A 23,974-nucleotide genomic window follows, 5' to 3' on the forward strand; every position below is an offset into this window, starting at 1 on the left:
AAATTATTTCGTACATACAACGAATGAAATATACATAATTATATTTCAAGTACATAAGAACAATCCTGTTACCTGTTTAAGAGTATAAATTATTATATTTAAAGTCTGTAAAGGACAATGAATTATTAACGTTAACTTTTTACATTAGTAGTATTTTTTTCGTAGGTATCCTGTTGATCGGAATTTTTTTTATTTGTAGAACAGGTAAAATATATGTGTAATTTCTTAGGAAATCATACTATTGTGGATTCTTGATCTAAAAGTTAGATTTTATTTATATTTCGTTTATAAGAATGTGTATATATAGTGCAATAAGATAAACTATGTAGAATACACTTCTTAAACAACAGTAAACAGTAAAAGTGCTTTGTCAGGAATATGTTGACTTATTGTGATATTCCTAACAAATGGATTATTCTGGACATTAATCGCAAAGAGTTAAATATTTAAATACTTCATGGTATTTTTTACTTAGTCTTTATATTTTGAGTAATTTGAGATTAAGTGATCATGTCTCAACAAAAATATATAAATTTGTTTACTTAATTTGTATAGCTGTTTATGATTCACTAATTCCTAAAATGATCTTTTGAAAATCTGTTAGTATTGTGTTATATACATACGCTTTTTTTATATATCTACTTAAGACATAAAACAATTAACTCAAAAATATTACTCAGTTTGAATACTTAAATTAATAATATTGTTCATTCTTATAATATAAGAAAATTATAATATTACGTTTTTCGTTGTTACAATTATTCGAAATCACATTGTTCGTATATAAGAATGTAATTAATGTATTATACATATAGTAATTTATAAGTGTGCGTTATAGTATCATGAAAAATAAATCAGAAGTTAAATAAAAAATTTCAGCGAGATTGTATTAAAAAAAATCTACGTAGGAAATTTATAAATTAATAAGATGTGTTAATTTTTATCTTTTTTCAGATGTGTATTCGGGTTATAATGGCGGAGGTGCAACAGGAGCAAGTAGTTCAATTAGATCCAGAAGGCCAAGAGGAGAAAAGGCCATAACAGATATCGTAAATCCTAGCACGGGAAAAAATATCAGTCATGAAATCTATGACGATGATGCAACTGTCGAAAGTACAGAATCTAGTAATCGTGAAACACCTCAATTACAGGTGCGTTTATATTTCAATTACTTACCATAAGTAATTGGCTAAAGAAACAAAATGAATTCTCTGTATTAATTATCATGAAATTTTAATAAAGAATAATGATTTTTTAGCCAATTGCTCGTGTTATATTTACGTTTATACCCGAGCCATGATTTGATCTCTAAAATTCTTACAAATTTACGTTATTTTTTTGTCTAACTAATTTGTATATGGAAAAGTAATGAATTTTCAATAGTGAGGATTAAAATATCATTAATGATTATGAATAAAATTTGTACAGAATTCAGTAGAGTAAAATAATAAAACAAAAAACTTTTACTGTTTCTTTATATTCCGCACGTATGTTTTATTTAATTGATTGCATATAAACATGGCAGAAAGGTAGAAGACGTAGAATAATATCTTGCACGTTTATTTGTTTCTTTTGTCGGTGATTTCTGTTCAAGTGGTAACAGTATGATTTGAGTTTGGGAAGAGTTTTTGGTTGTCTATTGCATAATTTTTAGCGCGTACTACGTCTCAGCCGTCTATCACGCAGATTTGGTGATTGTTACAGAATAGTAGCGGTGCAGAGGTGGTGGCCGATTTTGCGGCACGCGTTGCGAAAGCCGCGACCGAGAGTTCGGATTCCGGCTCACCGGTGCCGGCCGTTACCGCACCAGAAACAACTTTCGTGTCACAAATCACGACACCAAGTTTATCGAATATTCAAACAAATTCTAACGATATAAACAGTCAGTGCAACAACAACGGTTTGGCCACACCGACGCAAAATATAAGCAAGGTGCACGCGTTGTGTAGTCAATCGTTAGATACGTCTAATAACGTTACTCAAATTGAAATAATTCCTACTTCGTCGGCACCATGTCCAGCGCCATCGGCCGCACCCTCATCCGTTTCATCCTCTACGCCTTTGGCTATTGTTTCCTCGTCTACTTCCATTTCCTCTCCTTCTTGCGCGATTAAATCGGCAGTGGAATCTAAACCATTGCAACTTCTCGCAAAAGAATTTCATCCTAGAGGAGAGAAAAAGACTGTAAGCAGCAGCGAGGAAACTGTAGCCGTAGTCAATGTTGATACTATTCCTATACAGCCTGTCACTACGTTGGCTACTGCTACTGCTACGCCCGTAGTCGAACAAGAAACAAAGAATACCACGAGTCCTTCCTCGGTTAATGTTCAGACGTCATCGGCGCCGCCGCAACATCATCAACAACAACAACACCACCACTCCCACCATCAGCAGCAGCAACAACAACAACAACACCATCACCATCACCAGCAACAACTACCACCGCCAACACATCAATTACAACAACATTCTGCCCCGAATGTGACTGTACCAGAGGTCAGCAAATCGTCTTCTACTCCACCCAGTGTTAATCCTACTCTTGTGAGAGAACCATTTTCCAATCTTTCGAGCAAAACAACGTCGTCGAATTCTCCACCAAGAAGGAAATCTCAATCGCATCATGGCCAATCTAGTAACCCTATCACCGAGCAGCTGTCTTCAAATACCAGGGAACAAAAGGATAAAAAAAGAGAGAAGAGCGTTAGTTCTAGAGGTGCGACTCCAGCACCAGCACATAATCAACCTGATCATCATCATCATCATCATCATCATCAAAAAACGAATGGTGATGCTAGTGGAGATAAAACGGAGCAGGAGCCTATTGTGGTTGCCAGGAACGAACTTTTACAACATAAACAAAATGATGGTGAGTTTTTATTTTTAACTTGATCATTTTTCATCATTTCTTTAATAATTATTAATAATCATATATTTAATAATTATTACCAGCAGTAGAGACTATTCCAAAATTACTATCAAAAATACATCAATATTAATAATTATGTTTGTGAAATCGTTTACGAACAGATCAATATGGCGTACAACACACACCACTCGTATAACAAACACGACAGCATATTTATTATTGTAGTAGATATAATATCATTTTTTCGTTATTTAAATTTCGAAGTAGGTTGTTGTATTTTCGAATAATATAAAAGTAATTTCCGTGAAATTTAACTTGGAATTAGTTTGGTCTATGGCTCCAAATTCTCTCTATCGTTTCAATGTGAACGGGTTTTGTACTAAAAGATTTTGCGGATTCGGCGTTGTGCGCTGTGCCAAGCATATCAACTACTCGCCCTCTGTTGGCAAGGTAGTTCCCTCGAGTGAATTATGTACAAGTCCGTGGTCGTCGTTGTCGTCGTATTGCAAGGTAGAAGAGTGAAAGTGGAATCGAACAGGAAGGAAAGAGAGAAGTAGAAAAAAATGTGAAAAATATTTAGAGAGATATAGAGAGAAAATATGTTCGTTTAGAGAAGGTGAATAGATAGTAGAAGCGGGTGTGATATGGGTTAATGACTTGTAAGTTTTTGAAATATGTGAGAGGAAAATTCAATGAACTTAACCTAAAAATCATGCGCCCGTCTTTAGTTCTTTGATACCGGTCGCGTGTACAGTTCGAAGGGGTAGTGAACTGCGTCGACATTAATAGAAAGAGAACGTTCTTCAACTTGTGCTGCATCGTGTTATTTCGCCTAACACTGAATATTTTAAAAATTTTCATAAGAATTTAATGTACGAATAACAATTTATATTTATGTTTATCGAGAAAAAAATTTTTTTTTGAATGATGAGTATTGATATTACGTTTAATGTCTGAAAATATGTTCATCGTGACGTAGTGAATATTCTAATTAAAGAATCGTGTTTTTTTGTTCGTGTGCGTCGCGTAGTATAAATACAATGGCGAAAGTATACACACGATTCTTCGTCAACCGTATGGTTGGTTAATCATCGAAAGATGTTTTATTTGTCTCTCGTATATTTCATTGTAAAATCTCTTTGGAATGTATTATCGTACAGCATTTTTCATAATTAAACAAAAGTTTTTCCTATAAAAACTTGATTTCCATATTAGTATTGAATATAGTGGTGGTTCTATTTTAATCAAAATGGGAAACAAAAAGAAAGGTGAGTTTTTAACATTATTTCATACATTTTTAGAAATTTTTTTCAAATAAATAATGCAAGAAACATTAGTATATTCTAGTTCAAATCGATTAAATTTAAATAAATTTTACATTTTTGCTAATTAAAGAGTACATAAAAAGGGCAACCATTGTTAATATGGTAAATGATAATAATTTAAAATACAATAGTCATTAGCAAACATATTACGAGTAGTGTTCGATATATTTATTGATCATTTTTGTTTCTTTTGATTTGGAAATGTCTCAAGGAATTATTTCTCTTGAAATATTATACATAGGATTTCCCGCGCACACGTTTTTGTAAGAAAACTAGTATAATTTAAAATCTGTTAATACAACGCGACACAAAGAGATGCGAGAAAGACTAGACTGGTTGGTCGCTGTGAAACTGGTTGACGACGAATTACGAGAACGCGCGGAACTTCCCGAATATGGCCGATAGATAGTGTTGCTACGTTCGGTCGCTGGAGGGAGACGTTGGTGATTTGCTCTTCGAGCAGGCATCGAGTTCTTCCAGTAGCCGGCACGTGCTGTACCAGTCGGGTACGTTTCGTCTCGTTCTCCTGTTTCCTCTTCCTTTTTTCCTTCTCCTTGTCCTCCTGTATCCATTTGTCCGTCCATTTGCTCGTTTATACATATACTCATTTTTCATTTTTAACCCGTAATATTTTCCAAGTTCTTTTTTCTTAGCAAGCTTTTGAACGGATTTCTACTTAAATTTGGAACTGGTCTTTACGTACTTCTATGTATTAAGAAATTTAACAATTGTACATATTTTTTTAATTTTTTGTATTCTTTAATTTAATCACCGACTAGCGCCCTTTACACGCTTCTCACATTTTTTTCTTATATTTTTTGTTTTTTATTATTTTATTTTTTTATTCCTTTTATGTATATTTATACGAATTTGAACAAATCTTTCAATCCTTTCTTTTAATCCTTGGAGAGAGAAAAGTGCGTTTATTGTACTTAACACGTGTCGCATTCGTCGTACTTTTTAATACGAAGTAATTCAAAGCGGATGTGACGACATCAACGACGACAGAACAACCAGGCAAATTTCCGTCTTTACTCGAAATGTATGTACATATATATACACACCTATAATTTACTGCCTTAATGTGCATATACGTATATATCTGTTTATATTAAAATATATTTCTTCGGTTACTAGGCACACATTGCTTTAATATATTACTCGTACGATCAAACCTAACCAAAAATGTCGCATCGACAACGTGGACCCGACATTTTGTTCTCGCCATGCCTTTTACTCGAAAGTACAGTATGACGGTAGATAGTTAACCAAACATATGCTCATTATAAAGGATTATACAAAAGAAAAAAGATCGTTATATTTAATGGTGTTATCGAATAGATTACAGAAAAATCGTGTTGAAAAATTTTTGATTATAAAATTGTTTATATACGAGATCACGAGCGCAATTAAAACAACATGGCCGTTCGAATATGGATCTCATGGGTTTGATTGGAATGATAATGGTTTAATCGTTCGTCTTTTTTTTCTTTTTTTTTGGACTATCAATTTCTATTTTGAATAGTAGAATAAATAAAGAATTATTATGATAGAAAATAGATTTTTTTTTAATTAAAATGTATACTTTCTCAAATATACTAATTTTTTTATATAAATCATTTTTTTATTCGTAATTATATTCCAAAAAAATGTACGTGTGAATCGTTAAATTCTTTTTAGATCTTTTTTCTTTTTTTCTTTTCATTTTTTTTCGTTTGATGTATCAAAAATAAACAAAATTACGAATAATCGTGAATAAAATTTGTTGTTGTCGATGGTTACTTCGAATTTATTTCCAGACGTTTTATCCGTCCGTCGTTCTCTTGTAAGAAAATCGCATGCGCCGTGAACGGTCTTTAGAACGCATGGGGTCATGGCCGGGAACGTATATCGAGTCACGCATACGCGTGGCTACGGTTAGAGGACCTCCGTTAAAGCCGTTTCACAAGAGCACGCATCGTGTCTGTGCAAAAAATACTTCGTCTTTCGGCGGTAACCTTGAAACTTCTCTAATCGCATAAAAGATTTACATAGTTCATTGGAAATGTTGCCTTTGTGATCCATGATCCATTTTTATATTCGTTACTTAGAAATATTATTCTAAAAACATTTTCTATTCTTTTTTTTTATTATTATATTTCATTTTTGTTCTTTCATAAATAAGTTTTATATATATATATATATATATATATATATATCAGTTTATGTACAGTTATATTACAAGGAGAAAAGATAGATAAATCGTATATAAATATTTGAAGAAATATTAGAAAAGTTAAATCGATAAATCAAAGGTCTGATTTTCCTTTACCGTACGGTTAAATCTTAGATATTAGAAATGTCAGGCTAATCGTTTTATTCATTCTATCTAATTCTGCGGAAAAATAAGAGATAGGTAGTAGTAAACAAAAAAGAAAAAAATTCTATCTCATGCGTACGTTTATTGCAATGCTCTTTTAAGATAGCTACCTCGACCTGCTTTTATAAAATCTTACTCAACTTACTTTCATGCATCGAATTAACTGGCACTTCGTGATCGATGCTTGCGCTACCAGGAACCATAATCGTATTCTCCGTTGTATTATGCGTTTTAAATAAATCAATGAATTATTCGTAATTTGTTACTGATCGGTTTTTTTTAGTACACTCGATATACACAATATAATATTCTGTGTTCATTATAATTGATGATATAGTTCGTAATAAAAGCTGGCTTATTAAATGTCTATAACTCAATTTTTATTACATAATATTACATTTAATAATTACATTTTTACGTATGTGCAAACACAAGTATACTCATGACTGATTAACAATGTGTTAAGTTTCTGTCAATAAAATGAAATAAAATTTCATTAAGTAGTTATGACTTTAACCTGCTTAACTTAGAGATGATGAGTTAACTCGTGACGAAGATTTAATTTTTCTGCTGATAAAAAGAATAAATAACAATTTTCTGTCTCAATTCTTCTCCGGTTAACAGGGTGAAGTTATATGGGTTTATAGAAAGTTAAAATTGTTGAAAAATGATCGAAATAGAATGGCATAATTTTCGTTGCAACAAAAAGAAGCAGAATGACAATCATCATTTATATAATCTTCATCATTATTCTATGAATCACATAGATCCTTCAGAATTATGCTACGCGTAGGTTAGATTACATGTGTAAAATAGTCCTTATTGCGCTTGCTCAGTCATACGACCGGCGAACAGAACTAATTTAAGAAATCCTATGTCGCGCGCTGTGGTGTGCGCCAGTTCACAGGTTAAAATAGATGCGTGAAAGCCGTACGGGGATACCTTCCAAGTGTTTTCCAAAGTGTTCTTTAGTTTCGTGCTAACATTCTGACAAGGATTCTTCTTAGTTTTTTAAACGATTATCACACAAGAGGGATTTTATAATAACGTAAAGCTATCAAATCGTTTCGATTCAACGTGATATATACATATATCTATGTATATGTATATATGTATGCTTATATATATATATTTATATATATATACGTATATATATATCCAGTAGTGATAGTTAGGAAAATTTTGTGCATAGTCTAACGTATTTCCTATGCTTTGTCTCTGTTTCTCATAGTATATTTTTTTTATATAGCGAAATGAATCTTTTATTTTCCTGCAACGTTCTTACGGAAATCGTGAAGTCGTGCACTACCGTTTTTGGCTCGATCTTCGGTTTATAAATAAGTTTTAAATCGGTGTTCTTGTCTCTAAGAAGTGAGAGGAGTGAAACTTGAGTTTTGTGCCGTGGATTTAATATCGTGACACAATGTAATATTTATAATACACGTGATTAATACGTTTAATTAGATTGAATGAAAAATAACAATTTTATATTGTCGTTATAATGACGCGCGAATAAGAATAATTATAATCAAATTGTTTGGACTGTGATAATCGTAAAAAAAGAAAAAAAAAAGCAAGAAAAAAGAGGAGAAAAATGAGTAGCAGAACTCGAGCGAGCAGTGGCTCGAGATCAAGGAGTCGCAATCGACGTGGTTCCAGGGATCATGGTACATTGAACCATCTTGCATGCGAGTGTACTTTCTTGGCATTTTATATAAAAAAAAAAAAGCTTAAGGAACTGATTAATTGTCTTTATACTCCTTTATCTTGTTCTATTTTCTTTCTAAGTTTGTCATTTAAAAATATGTCCTTTACTGGAATGTCTCTATGTGCTGTGGAAAGAAAATTAAAGTTAAAAATGAATAAAATATATAGTTTAAGAAATAGTAATGTACTATTATACCATTATGTTCATATTTATTTTGAAACGGTGAATCGATTTGTGATATTAATCATTTTGAGTAAAGAAATAAAATAATGTTGCAAAATTAATGATGAAATTCATAATGAATATATCATGAACTATTTTGTTAATGATTGAAACACATTTAAATAAAGATAAGTCCAAGTGTAGAAAGTCAAGCTATGTAGTGTACTCTGCTCTGTGTCTATAATTATCTTTGGCTGTTGGCCGGAATACTCACTTTTCTACCGCAGCCTGTGCACCACTTCTCAATGGTGCTGCTGTTGCAATAAGTAACAGTTTTCTAATGACAATGAAAATTATGTCTTATTATAGCAAATCTTTTTCTATGTCCATGTAAAAGAAAATCATGATTTAATAAAATGTTTCTGTATCTTTTTTATTTTAAGGTAAAGCGATGCAAAAGCAAAAGAGCAAAAATAAGCTCAAACCTCGCGAGCTTAATCGAAAAGGAGCTGAAAAAGAAGGCACAGATATGGATGCATTTGTTAATACAGTTCCAATTAATAAACCAGAAGTGAAACAAATAGATAATAAAGAAACTATACCGATAAAAGATAACAAGGAACAACCTATTAGAGAAATGACAAAAGAAATTAAAGAAAAAGATGAGTCTTTTAACTCTCACTACTACGAGTCTTTTAAGGAAAAAGAAGCAGCAACTGCTGTCCATCCCAAAGTGGAGAAACATGTGATTCCGGATATAGTTAAGGAAAATGATCCTGTTCAAACTCCTATTATTGAGAAATTAAAAAGTGAAAAAGAGATAATTAAAGAAATATCTTCAAAGATAGAAGATAATTCACAAATTCTAAAATCTCAAAATACGTGTAGTAATGCCCAAATGAAGTCAGTTCCTAATAACGATGTTGTTGATCATGCAATTGTTAAGGAGGATGTTGATTTAGAAACAATAATAGCGCAGAAGAACGAAGAAAATACGAAAATTTCTGCGTTTCAAGCATCTAGCGACGAAAAGATTCCATCTGTGCTAACAATGGAAAAATCAAACGAACAGAGTGAACCTCAATCTCCGACAACAGACATTGCTGTATCAAAAAGTTCTATACCACTAAAATATACATATAAGGATGATCAATGGAGTCCGATAAATAAGAGTGGTAAAAAAGTTTATGATCGTGAATTTTTAATACGACTTCAAGATGACCCAAATAGTAAAATTAAGCCGAACAATCTACCAGATTTAGAAGTCGTTTTAAAAGATAATACAAAGGTAAAAATAGTCATGATTATAGTACTATTTTCGTGTATCATTTTTAAAATCATATATTCCTATGTCACGTATTTTTTCTCTATAGATTCGCAGTACAATGGATTTCAGATCATTTAAAGACACAAGCATAAGCAGGCCAGAATCGTTATTCCCTGTATTTGTGAAATCAGGACTTGCACGTGGTGTGGTAAGTAATAAGAATAATAAATATTACAAATGCAACAATATAGAAATAATAATGATGAATTATTGAAGAATGAAAGTAGTGATCTGAATAAGTCTGATGAAAAATTTTCATTTACTGAGTGGACAAATTTGTATTATGTTATATAATATATTCAATGATTTGTTTAGTTAAAATAAAAATTGTTTTCTTATATGTAGCCACCTACAAATCGAAAAAGTCATCCTTCAGGGAAATCAAAGCCAACTAAACCAAATGTTATTCATGTCTCTCTATCTCTTAGAGAAGATGTAAAATTGAGAGAGACAGAGAATGCATGGCGTCCTACTAGAATGAAGCAACTCGATTTAAGCGAGGAAGATGCTAAAACAGAAGCATTGTATAAACGTGTTCGTAGTGTTTTAAATAAGCTTACCCCACAGAAATTTAATACTTTAATTGACCAAGTTAGGTCATTAACAATTGATACACAAGAAAGATTTCAAGGTGTAATCAACTTAGTCTTTGAGAAGGTAATATTTTAATTATACGTAATATAATATAATGAATTATTATTAAGCATTAGTAAAACAGATAGGAATTAATTATTTATTTATTTATTTTCAGGCTGTCGATGAACCTAGCTTTTCAGTTGCATACGCGTTAATGTGTAAGGAACTTGCTTTAATGGAGGCATCTGGCGGTGATAAAAGTGCAGGAAAGCAAGCAGAAAGTTCTGTTACTTTTAGGAAACTGATTATCAGCCGATGCCAAAAAGAATTTGAGAAGAATCCAATTGATGAAGTTTCGAGAGCAAGTAAAACTAAAGAAATAGAAGAATGTAACGATCCTGTATGTTAATAAACATATTGTTTAATTTAACAAAAATATCCCTAATATATCTTGAATTTTTAAACGTGAATTTTATTTTATATTTGCATTTTTTCTTCTTTTTTTTTTTTAGGAAAAGAAAAAGGATTTGCAGTTACAGCTTGAAGAGGAGGAACGTAGGATACGTATTAAATCTGTAGGAAATATTCGGTAAGTCATTCATAATCATAATGAGTAAAATTATCATATAATTAGGAATTTTAAGAAATATTTTCTCATTATATCCGTTTCCATTCGTTTGTAGATTTATCGGTGAACTTTACAAGCAAGGAATGTTAACAACGGGCATTATGCATCGTTGTATAAATCATTTATTAGATCAAAATGATGAAGATAGTCTCGAGTGTTTATGTAAGCTATTAACAACCATTGGAAAAGATTTAGAATCCAAGGGGAAATATGATGTGAGTGGATACTTTTTCTTTTCGCGATTACAAATTAATTTCATGAGAAAAAAATATATCTACATATATATATATATATATATAATTTTTTCAAATAATTATTTCAATAGGAAATGCAAGAGTATTTTAGCAAGATGCAAGATATTGTTGGACGTCGTGGACATGGTAAAATAAGCTCTAGAATTCGTTTTATGCTACAAGATGTTATAGATTTGAGGGCTAATAAATGGATTCCAAGGAGAGACGATAGTAATCCAAAAACGATAGATCAAATTCAAAAAGAAGTTGAATCCGAAAGACTGGATACTCAACTTACTAATACACCATTGAACACATCTAGAAAAGATGACCGCAATGCTGATAGAAAAAGAAATCGTAAGTTTGAATACATTTAATTTGTGATGTTAGATTTTAATAAAATGTAATAAAAAAAAATAATGATTAGCAATAAAACCGGTATTATAGTATAAATATTTTTGTCTGGACTAGAGTTTCTGGTATAAAAATGAATGAATATGTATATTATATCCTGATATTGGTAATTAGAATGATACAATAATATAATGTAATTTTAAATGAACATTAGGTCTTTACAATCTTATATTATAGGAGGATTTGGGCCTGCAGATGAAGGTGGATGGAGTCAACCTGTAGGTAGAACAAGACAAACCTATTCTGTTGAAACAGCAAAATTAAGGCAGAAAACTGTAAGTGAGGGATACATCAAAATAAAGTTTACTGTAATGTTAAGTCAATGAGAGGTAGAATTTTCGAATGAATAATATTTTTTTTAGACTCCTGTGGATGATTTAATATTGGGTAGTAGGAACGTGTATATGTGGAAAACTTCCGCAAATAACGCTAAGACAATAAATTCTAATAAATTCGCATGTCTCGAAAATATTACTGCCATAGAACAGGATAGGAGAATGCCACCACTTCAACTTTCTGGGTATATATATATATATATATGTATATATATTATATATTTCTTTTTCATATTTTATTTTTGTTTATTAATATGTAGAATGTGATGATCCCTCATAACAGACTAGAGTTTCTGAATCTTCTACTCTTTATATGATTTTAAAATTTATTCTGAAGTTGTATTATTTCTAAATATGTATTTTGAAAGTTTATTGTTCAATCATATTCAGAATATTTTCTTTTTTTTTATGTATATTAGATCGAGATCAACTGGACCTAGGGATTATGGACGTGACTACAAATCTCCTTACGGTATGTGTCCAAAAATTATTATAAATGTTTTTGATATATATATATTTTAATATAAATATGTTTTTGATTATTATAATGTGAATTATTATAAAGCTAAAATGTTAGCATACATTTTTGAATCTAACTTATTTATACCTATTATTTAATATGATGAGAAATTAATTGTTTCTAGAAAAATCTATATGAGATTTGGTGTTAATTCTTATAGCCAAAAGGATACTGAGTTTATATATAAAACGATTAACTATAAATATAATAAAAAAATAGTTATTTTAATCGTTTATATATTTATTATAGATGGTAGGAGTTCTCGAAACGGTAGCCATCAATTAACCAGCGGTGCATCGTCAAGTAGAGAGAGCTCATTGTTAGATAATTCTCAAACTCAAAATGTGTCGATGCCAACACAGTCTTTGAAATCTACATCACAATCTGTGTCTAGTGGACTGAAGGCTCCGTTGTCAGAAGAAGCGTTTACGAAAGCGTTTAATTCTACACTGAAGGATTATTTAAGAGAACATATTTTAGAGGTAAGTTCGTATTCAATCGCTTAAGAACGATATTTTATTACTTCTATGTGATTATGAGTCAGTGATTATAAAAACGGTCTAAGTTATTTGAGATATTAAAAGTTATATTTTGTCATATGCTATTCTTAACATTTTTAAATTACATAAAAGAATTATTTTTGAAGAAAAAATATACTATTTCTATGTTTTTTGTTATTATAAAAAAATACAAAGAAGATAAACAAAAACCATTTTTAAATCATTCAAATAAATATTAATCAAGACGAAAAATATGACAAACTCCACACTTTGATAATCGTCGGCTTATATGATATTTTTCTTCATTTCTTAACGCTCCAATTATGCACACCCCTTAGATCCATCTCTTTTTTATCTTAGGAGATGCTTGAGTCATTGGTGTGCTATATTATGCAATACCTTCTCTTTAATCCATCATAATAACAATGTAAATTTATTTTATTATAATTTCGTTACTATGCATATTAAAGAGAGGACAGATTATAACATTTTAATACATTTGATTACGTTCAATTTTATTTGTTCATAATCACAAGCAAGTATTAATATTCTATTTTATTGTGTACTTTTACAGAATGCTATCTCTGATGTAAGCCAGATTTTTGATAATACTACGTTTACAAAGTTCGTGCGTGAGTCAATTAACTTTGTTCTTGAAAAATCTCCTGCTGAACGAGAACGAGTTTCACGACTTATGTCACAATTGATTACACGAAATATTTTACCCTTACAACATTTGAAAGCAGGGTGAGTATTACAACTATTTGTGTTCTAAATATTTTCTTCTTTCTTTCCATATTCAAATGAATAAAAGTGATGATATTCATTTCGAGAAAAGATGCCTTCTATCTTGATGTTATTTTTATAGCCAAAAGGATACTGAAATTTATATCTTATTTAGACCCAATACCTATCTGTAAGCATTCAAAAATTTACAAATGTGAAATTTTGTAGGTTCAGCGAAGTTCTAGAATTCATAGATGATTTAATCATTGATATTCCGAAGATTTGGACTTACCTTGCAGAAATATTAAGTAAGTATTATTTCTCATCAAACTATGTCTTTATTTATTAGTGTTATTTCACAGTATATGAACATAACACCTGAATTATGTAAAAATTTGTATGATGACCTCATATAATATCATAGGATATACCATGCGGAATTTTATAGCTCAACAGGCCTGAATTTTAATGGAATTAAAATTCATTAATATGGTAAAATATATTCTGTTATCATCTTAGATATTTATTCTTTTTTTCAGCTCATCCAATAAAAGACGAAGTAATGCCATTATCTGAAATGGGCAGTATATTTATAAGTTTAAAAAGTCAAGGTGGTGCAGGAAAACTTCTCGGAGAGTTACTAGCGAAATTATCCCAAGAAAAAGGATCCAAATGGATTGCAGATAAATGGGACCAAAGCAGACTTGCATTGAATGATATTATCGACCCGGAAAGAGAGAATATTGAGAAGATTGCTAAGGAATATGTAAGATTTTCCATTGCAATTTCATTTATTATTTTTTTATAATTTATCCTAAATACGAATCTTATTTTCATTTATTATTATTATTATTTTTTGTTATTATTATTTCTTGTAGCACTTAGAATTCCTGATTGGAGATTATAATAGTGCCAAAAGCTCTAGCAGTGATGAGCTTAGTTTACAACAGATTCACGAACAACTTAAAAGGCTTATGGAAGAGAATACTTTTGATGAAATAAGTAGTTGGATAACGGTAAATATTTTTATAAGATTGCAAGATATATCCTGTTTGGGATATGAAGTTTGTGTTTATGACATAAGAAAATTGACATGTATTTTTTTTATTTATTACAGGAAAATGTTGGTAGTAGAGTTAAAGATCCTAAATTCATAAGGATATTGATGACTGCCATTTTAGAAACGTCCATAGGTATATACTGTTAAAATTTTAATATCTAACAACTATTACAAAAAAGGTTATTTGATTTCTTCATTTTTATAACTAATATATTATTTTTGTAGTACCGTTTAATGAAATGTGGAAGTTAAATGAACACATATTCAGCGATTTGCAATTATTAATTCATCGATTCGTCGATACCGATGAAGTACTAGAATTGCAATGTCTTTATGCTATTCAAGCATATATGACAAAACTCGAGTTTCCATGTGGTAAGTTTAGTTTTGTTGTTATAATCGTAAAGTATCTTGTAATATTAAAAAAATAAAAAAATAAAAATAAAAAAAAATCATAAGTAATCAATAATAATGTTCTATGTTTTATAGGTATACTAAGGAACATAATAAACAAATTGTCAGGGGACAATATTATTTCCTCTGATGCATTCTTGGCATGGCAAAAAGGTGAAGATCCGGCAGAACATGAAGGCCATAGTGTAGCTATCATGACGCTGACGGCATTCTTCATTTCTTTACAAGAAGCCGAGGACAGTTCCAGTGTCGAAGACGGCCCAAGCAATGTGAACTCCGATACCTTTTGACGGTGCATCGTTTTAGAAGGAATACGAGCTGGGCACTTTTTATTCGAATAAAAGATAAATAAACAATTATTTACAGATAATACAAGTTCTTCAAATAACTGTTATTTTGATAGTTATTTGAAATAACGGTCTTATCTAAACTAATTTTCACAAAAAATCAAATAACGCGAGAGATTTCAAATAATCATCGTCAATTATTCAATTAATTGATTAGGAAAACGCGATAGTATTTTTCCAGTTTATTTTTATTTATTTATTTTTTTTTGCCTTATTTAAACTTTAAACCATTTCAATGAATTATATATATTAATTATCTTGCATTTATCTCTGTATCATAATTAATAATTAATCTTTATCTTCATTATGTATAGCGTATTTCAAATATAGTCATTATGTATCCGTTTGTATTTGACAATCTTCTTTTATTTTCTGGCTTTGATATTGTACCATGAAAATCTAGACTATATATATATTTTATATATACTCGCGCACAATTACTCAATCGTTTTTCAGCATTTTCTATTTAAATAAAAAAAATAAAAAAAAAAATAAAAAAATAAAATAAAAAATAAAAAATAAAAAAAAAGAATTGCACTATTAATCCTCAATTTGCAACGCGAAAATTTTTTAAATCTTTTTAGTACAGTAGTCTTTTTATTAAATCTTATTAAATCTTTTCAATAGTCCAAAGTTCTTTTCAGAGCTAAACATTTTAGAGATAACTAATTAATAAAATGAAAAATCTCAAATAATCGTTGTTATTATAAAAATTCAAAATATTGTGTTTAAATATAAATTTACGATTTAATAATTAATTTTACTATTAAAAAGAATCACTTTCTTTTATTATTAAATAATTTTACCAAATGATTTAGTTATCTATTATTTGTTTGGATATTAAAATGAATCAGGCATTAATCTTTTTAAGATTAAAAGAGATTTTTATATTTTTAATAACAATATAAATTAATATTATTTATGTATGTATTGCTGATAGAGTAAGATCCAAACATCGCTACTATTTCGATCCGTTTATATGACACATGTATATAGAAGACAGATCATTGAAATCTATGCAAGATAATGATTATATATAATTCATTGAAATGGTTCATTGTTGAAATAAATAAAGAATAAAAATAAATGAATAAAAATAAGCTGAGAAAATATTCACGTGTTTTTTACAATATCTCGCAAAGTGTTTCTGAAATATGTCGATCACTCATAATGGAACTGAAAATATGTTATCTCATTACCGAAATCAGAAAACTGTACGAGTTGTGTTATATCTCTATTTACACCAGACAAACAAAGAAATGCCGCAAAAGCAACCAAAGTGCTACACAAGATTTAGATAACAAATTAAAGAAAAAAAACCAGATACAAGTGGGTCAATTTTAAGTGATGAAAATTTCGAAGATTACGAAGCTCTGATGATAGATAATCAAGTCTGATGATACGAGTATTGTGGTTCTTCCTATTATTATAAACGAACGTACACATACACAGAATTAATAATTTATATCTTTGCAAATAAGGAACGTATCGTAAGAAGAAGAAAAAGAAGAAAGAAGACTAAGAGAGCAGTTCAAACACGGTAGGACGAAAGAAAAAATTTAAAAAGTGAATAAAAAGATACAAAAAAGTGAATAAAAAGATACATAAAAAAAGTTTAGGACATAGCCTAGGAAAGTGTACCGAAAAATATAATGGAAGAAGATGATATAAGTGGTGTGCATATTAAGGCGCTATTTTTTAACACTAGATATTTACAATCTTTAAAAGAGAGCAAAGTGTAGTGTATGGGAATGAATCATTTGTGCATGTATCTATGTGACACACACAACACAGGTGCCGCTGGGAATTGTATAAAATTATTACTTATATCGATTATAATGATACAATGTGCAAACTGATTTTCTCATTAAAATATACCTTATTCGTATAAAAAGAAAAGTAGAATGAATCGGCTGACTTGAACTTATACATAATAATAATTACATTGGAACGATTATTCAAAACGAAAATACGTATGTTTTGTCAATATTGTTGTCTGCTTACATCTTGTCTATATCTGTATGCGAGAAAAGCGTGATTGCTTCAAGACACAGTCGAGATGGATATATACTTAATAACGAGAGAAAAAAAACAAGAAAATCGAATGTGCTTTTCCATTCCTAAAAAAGAAAAAAAATATATAGTTTATTTTAAATCAGTTTTCTACGATTTGACTTTCTTAAATATGTGCACGTTCTAACGAAAGGACGTGAGACTATAACTTTAATTATCTTAGGATATATATATATATATATATATATATATATATATATATATATATATATAGTACGAATAATCGAATGTTCATATAATTAAATACGTTGTACATAATACTTCGCTGGAAATATGATTCCACGAATGATGATTGCACGCATCAGAGAGAGAGAGAGAGAGAGAGAGAGAGAGAGAGAGAGAGAGAGAGAGAGAAAGAGAGAGATGTTTAATATTAAGAACGGCAGTAATTGTCATTGTTAACGATATATATATATATATAAAGAAAAAACAACAAGGATTATGTTCTATTTGTCATTTATAGTGTTTCAAACGAATACAATATCCCTTTTTCGCATGGCGGTACTCTTATAAGTTGATTTTTATTTTGCCAATGTAACTTGTATAACTTTGTGTATGAGGACCGCGCATGCGTAATTGTTATAAATTAATCATTCTTGGCGATTTTTTTCTCTTCCTTTTTTTTAAATATAATGTTAATATGTTTTCCATAGATAGATATATTATATAGAAAATAATCATAATTTGTTTGTTACCGTTAAAAATGAAAAAAGGGACGCGAGAGAGGGGGAGAGAGAGAGAGTATGAAAGTGAAACGAAAGATGCGATTCTTGCTCTTGTTTTCTTTTTCTTTTTTCTTTTTTTCTTGTCCTGCTGTATAAACAATTAACGAATGAAATGAAGAAACGAAGCGAGTGCAAAAACGATCGACAAGAAATTAGTATGATTAAAACTCTGATACACATGTCTCTCCTTGAATGAACACATTCTACTTTACATAGCAGAATGTATCGTTTGACGAGATGAAAATGTATAATGCACTTTGAAAAAGAGAGAAAGAGAGAACGATAGATAAATAAAATTACACTAATTTATAATTAATTAAAATAATAAAGACGCGTTGTAAAAAACGCGTGGATAAGTGAATGCTCCGAGAGAGAGAGAGAGAGAGAGAGAGAGAGAGAGAGAGAGAGAGGAGGGAGAGCGAGAGAAGAAATGAAAAGGGAGCGGGGAGGTTATCAGTGTAAATAAATAAGTAAATAAATAAATAAATAATGTAAGTGCAGATTGGGCAGATTATAGGCAGGAGATTAGTAGGAATACTATGGTCTTTCGTACATTGTATACATGTAATGAGACCATTGTGCTATAAAAAGTAATCTATGATGAACACGTGCGTATAAATACATGTGTACTTACGTACATATTTACACATACTCGCACTTACACATGACAGAATCACACACACATATTGACACGCAAAAAGAAAAAGCTGGCATAATGAATATATATGTGTGTGTACATACATCATATATACATATGTATGTGTATGTATACATATGTATATATGTACATATATACATATTACAACATAAAAAATATTGCTAGGACTTATAGAATACAACAGACGAATATACACATAAAACTTCTATAATAAATATGCCTATTAAAAAAAAAATAAAAAAAAAATAAAAAAAAAAAAAAATAAAAAAAAATAAAGAACTCCATGCCAGATCGTTGTCAATTATTTTTTTTTCTACATATGTATTTGTAAATCTTTATCAATTAGTATTTTTTTTTCAATTTCAATTCTTAACCCCCTTTTTATTTATAACACTGACATTTATTAGGATCCATGCGAGTACCTGTGTATACGAGTGCCGACTATAGCCGGTCACGTAACGAGGTAACGATACGAGCGCCAACTTTTATCAATAATCAGTACTGTGCACCGATTGCAGAACACTTATAATATTCATTTCGATTCTAATCATGAATTAAAACAGATTTTTTTTTTACGCTTGACAGTATTGTAAGAAATATGTTAAAATAGATTAATATTAATTTTTCATTATAAAGAAATTATAATAAAGCCATTCTCAAATAATCGGGTGAATTTGGAAGAAATCAAATATTGATTTATTTAAAAATATTTTAAATCGTATCTTTTTTAAAATTTAAAATTAATTTTGTTCTGTTTTTTTAAATAAAAATTTAATAATATTTTAAACCTTTAAGATATTTACAACGAATTTAAAAAAGAATCAATTCAGAAACGAATTAATTGATTCTGAAAATAATTTATATAATAAAAATGAAGATATTGTATAAATTTCGTTTTTATTAACATTTAGAGAATTATTTTATAAGATTATACACATTTTTCACTTTATCTACAAAGTGGATGACGAAGTCCGTCGTACGGAAGAAGTTTACTTGTGAATACGTATACCGTAAAAAAAGGGTTAATATATGAAATATAAATAAAAGTGAAAATTTTTTAAATACATTTTTCAGATACATATGCACAGAAAATACATCCGTTTATTTGCGATACAAAATAAACAAAATAGTAGATTATTAAATTTATTTTTTCTAATCGTATCACATTGACGTTCATAATAAATATTTTCTTTTAAATTTGTTAACATAAATTATCTTTCAATAGCTCAAACTTGAAAAGAAACATTGTCAATCTGATTATCAGCAAGTTAACATTTATACGATAAAATAGAACGAACATAAATGTTCGTACATATTTGTTAGTACATTCCCGTGTGCTGCCCATTTATACGCAGTTTATTATTATTAATAAAATACCAAGATTACAATGAAAAAGTGTATCGTTCGATGAAATATTTTTCCACAGATGCATTTCATTGACTGGTGTACTTTCTTTTTACCTTTGAAATATTATCTAGCACCAGATCGCGCTATTGTATCAGTGTAGTGACCGATACGTGACGTGATATTCAGCGTAGATAGTTTAGACTGTTCGCATTTGTGTAAATGTTTCGTGTTTAATCGTAAGACGTCGAACGTCGACTTTGATTGTCTCTAACATTGACAATCGTGGCTTTATATCATTTTTTATATTCTCATCTAGATTATATATCAAAGTACTTCATTTGTATCCGATGATGATCATAAGGGGAAGAAGTACAAGAATATAAGGTAATCTTTCTTTGGGAAAAAATGATGTGTAAATATTTACAGATTCTTTTTTTATTTAAAAACGAAGAAAGAAATCGCATGATATCAATTATTTCAATTATTGAGATATTTTAACAACAATGTGATCGTTATACTTTTTTTTTTTTATAGTAATGATCTTTTAAATGATATATAAAAAAAGGAATTTATTGTGTAAGATTTTTTTTCTAGACATCGTTCAACGTTGTGAAATAGTGAAAAAGAAAATAACGAGAAAAGAACGTAGGAAAAACATGTGAAAGATTTGCATTTGTTTAGTAACTTGTAATATACTTTAGACAGAAAACTACTTGACCGATTGATTCCGGCACCTTCGTTCCGAGTAAAAATCTTGGCGTGAAAAAGAAACTGTGAACTAGCAATAGAACATTATATACACCGAACTATTAACACAATGTATTCGTAAGAATAAGCACTTTTATTCATTTTCTTTTTCAACGTGTTCTCGCGACATGCGCTTTCGATATACGAACAATTTACGTTTTACATACAATGGTCTTCTGGTAGAGTTCTTTAATTTTGCTATCTCGCGCACAACGTTTGTTCGACTACTAAGAAGATGGCGCGAGAATGCACCGAGGAGGGTCTCGTACTTACGGCAATGGTGGTAGGAGTCGACGATCACGTGACACTTACGTCGCAGGGCCGCTTGTCGCGCGACCGTGCGAGGCCAGCCATTTTGATTAGTAACATGGCGTCAGCGGAGATTAATATGGCGTCCTCGGACATAATAACCGAAGTGGAGCCAGAAATCCAGGAAGTCGAAATCGAAACAATACCGGTGGAAATACCTTGCGAAACGGTGGAAACGACTATTGAAGGGGACGATGGACAGCCGATGATCGCATTACAACCATTACCGGAACCAGGCCGTGAAGAAATCATTCTACAGACGCAAGAGGAAATCGTCGGCGCCGATCCACTGAGCGTGTACGATCAGATACCCGTACCAGAGAACGACATTTATGTCGAATCGAGTCCTGGACCATCGAGGAAGGGTACGAAGAAAGCTAGAAAAGGTGGAGCTTCTAGATTTCGAACGTCCGATCACGCAATATTTGGTGAAATGGGCTCAGAAACGAAAGCAAGAAAGTGGGAGCAGAAGCAAGTGCAAATCAAAACCCTTGAGGGGGAATTCTCGGTGACAATGTGGGCATCTGGAACGGACGACGGTAAGTTCTAAACCATCTAATATTGTGTCAATAAGTAGATCCTCAAATTTTCGTTCGGCTGCTTTTATATGAACTCGACTATCTGCTTGTTTCTAACGGCTATTCCCAACGTACGCTAGTGGAACGTACTTCCGGTAGGTTCTACCCAATCGATACTTCAATTTGGTTTGCTTCGCTAAAAAGAATAACTTCTTTCGGTTGCACGTTTCTTCGTTTTATGGAAGTCACACCGATGACAGTCTGCGTTGTTTGTTTTGATCGAAGGAACGCCATTATGCTGCCAGGGGGCAGCCATATTTTGAAAATGGCTTCTTTTGCTCAATTTACCTCTTGAGGAGTAAAATGGCGTCGGAATGTCGTTCTACGCGTAATGGAGCTCTTCCCCGCACCCGCTCTCCTCCCCTTCCACTTTTTCAACGCATTTTTCCGTATTCAAAATTTCATGTATTTCTCGATTAATTGCCCTCTCATTCCCTTTTCTTTTTTTCTTTTAACTTGGTTAGAATTTCCTTTAGCCTTTGTGAAAAAAATGTTATACGAAAAAAAAATTACTTAAACGAATTTTCTCACATATGAAACATACCTTTTATATCATTTCTTATTTACAGATATTTTGATAACCTGTTAAGACGATCTTTATCCAAGTAAATTGATAAAGTATGCACAAACTTTTTTTTTTAAATATTTAGAAGAAGCGTACAAGTACATATACGATATACTCATTGACTTACAAGAGACAGAATCATTGTAGAAGTTCATTGTAGAAGAAGAATCTATTGCATCATAATTACAAAAAGAATTCTAGTAATTTTTGATTTATCCAATGTTACAGATGAAGGCTCTAATCCAGAACCTGATCCAGATTATACTGAATATATGACTGGCAAGTCAAATACAAAGTTTAATCATTCTGGAAGTTCTGTTTCCGATGGAATGCCAGGTCTCGATTTATCAGATCCTAAACAGCTAGCTGAATTTGCCAGACCAGGACATAAATTGAAAGTACGCAAACCACCTGTTATGGATGGTGTAGAACGTACAATTGCTTGTCCTCACAAAGGCTGCACAAAAATGTTTCGAGATAACAGTGCTATGCGTAAGCACTTACACACACATGGTCCTAGAGTACATGTATGCGCAGAGTGTGGAAAGGCTTTTGTTGAAAGTTCAAAATTAAAGAGGCATCAGTTAGTGCACACAGGAGAAAAACCTTTTCAATGTACATTCGAAGGGTGTGGCAAAAGATTTAGCCTTGACTTTAATTTGCGAACCCATGTCAGAATCCACACAGGTGACAGACCATATGTTTGCCCATTTGATGGTTGTAGCAAAAAGTTTGCACAATCCACGAACCTTAAATCGCACATATTGACCCATGCCAAGGCTAAGTAAGTTTTCGTTTTTATTTTGATTATCTAGAATATATAATACAACTTCGCATGTACACGTATATACATCGCAGATCGCGAAATGCCATTGGAAGACAAGTACAACAAATTCAACTTCAACAACCTCAATTCGTCCAAGTCGAAGTTGCGGATGTGGACAACCAGCAATTTATTGTCTATGCTGATTAGCCCCCTTGAATGTTGATCTCGTATTCTGGTGAATCTATTATGGAATATCATAACCATTAATTATTAACATAAGCAGTGTAAATATTTTCAAGATGCAGCAAGCGACAAAGGGAATCAGTCGTTAAAACTATTAGTTATGGTAAGAGATCGAGTTAATTAAATAATTAATACCTCTGTGCTTAGATATGAAATAACGAAAACACCGAGAGTATTGCGCTCCCAAAAACTCATTGATAAACAGTGTACTTTTTAAGACAATGCGAGGTGAAACGATGCACATTGCTTTGTGCAAAGTCAGACTTTTTAATAAAATCTAGTGCGCCGTCGTAATGTGTGACTGTACATATTTATAATTAAAGTAAAATATTGTATACAGTATATTTTGGAGAAATTCAAATGAGAATAAACCACAAAATACATTTTTTCTGTTAGACTCAATTGTACCATTTTAGTACAACACATCTTGTACGCCATTACCATAATTGTCGTTATCGACAAT

General features: G+C 30.9%; 2 protein-coding genes across 4 annotated transcripts in view; both read left to right on the forward strand.

The window, feature by feature from the left end:
* The window catches only part of LOC124432743 (eukaryotic translation initiation factor 4 gamma 3-like), a 30,562-nt gene extending 11,317 nt beyond the window's left edge, over positions 1-19,245 (forward strand). The window contains 20 exon segments of the mRNA XM_046981873.1: positions 955-1,151; positions 1,705-2,866; positions 8,864-9,708; positions 9,794-9,895; positions 10,093-10,404; positions 10,499-10,723; positions 10,836-10,912; positions 11,007-11,166; positions 11,277-11,541; positions 11,776-11,873; positions 11,961-12,118; positions 12,353-12,405; positions 12,703-12,935; positions 13,528-13,700; positions 13,908-13,987; positions 14,219-14,445; positions 14,558-14,695; positions 14,797-14,872; positions 14,965-15,114; positions 15,229-19,245. Of these exon segments, the coding sequence (XP_046837829.1) occupies positions 955-1,151; positions 1,705-2,866; positions 8,864-9,708; positions 9,794-9,895; positions 10,093-10,404; positions 10,499-10,723; positions 10,836-10,912; positions 11,007-11,166; positions 11,277-11,541; positions 11,776-11,873; positions 11,961-12,118; positions 12,353-12,405; positions 12,703-12,935; positions 13,528-13,700; positions 13,908-13,987; positions 14,219-14,445; positions 14,558-14,695; positions 14,797-14,872; positions 14,965-15,114; positions 15,229-15,443 (4,946 nt within the window). The 3' untranslated portion in view covers positions 15,444-19,245.
* A 908-nt stretch (positions 19,246-20,153) lies between these two features.
* Positions 20,154-23,894, forward strand: LOC124432749 (transcriptional repressor protein YY1-like). Of its 3 annotated transcripts, none has more exons than XM_046981889.1 (4): positions 20,154-20,687; positions 20,885-21,898; positions 22,731-23,286; positions 23,361-23,894. In XM_046981889.1, exons 2-4 carry the CDS (start codon positions 21,286-21,288, stop codon positions 23,473-23,475), a joined length of 1,284 nt encoding a protein of 427 aa, XP_046837845.1. In that variant the 5' UTR covers positions 20,154-20,687; positions 20,885-21,285; the 3' UTR covers positions 23,476-23,894. The 3 variants fall into 3 exon arrangements, with proteins under 3 accessions (XP_046837845.1, XP_046837846.1, XP_046837847.1); XM_046981890.1 differs by having other exon boundaries at positions 20,898-21,898; XM_046981891.1 differs by having other exon boundaries at positions 21,005-21,898.
* Positions 23,895-23,974: the final 80 nt, after the last annotated feature.

This window comes from Vespa crabro, chromosome 1 (assembly GCF_910589235.1).
Source record: "Vespa crabro chromosome 1, iyVesCrab1.2, whole genome shotgun sequence".
NCBI classification, from domain to species: domain Eukaryota; kingdom Metazoa; phylum Arthropoda; class Insecta; order Hymenoptera; family Vespidae; genus Vespa; species Vespa crabro.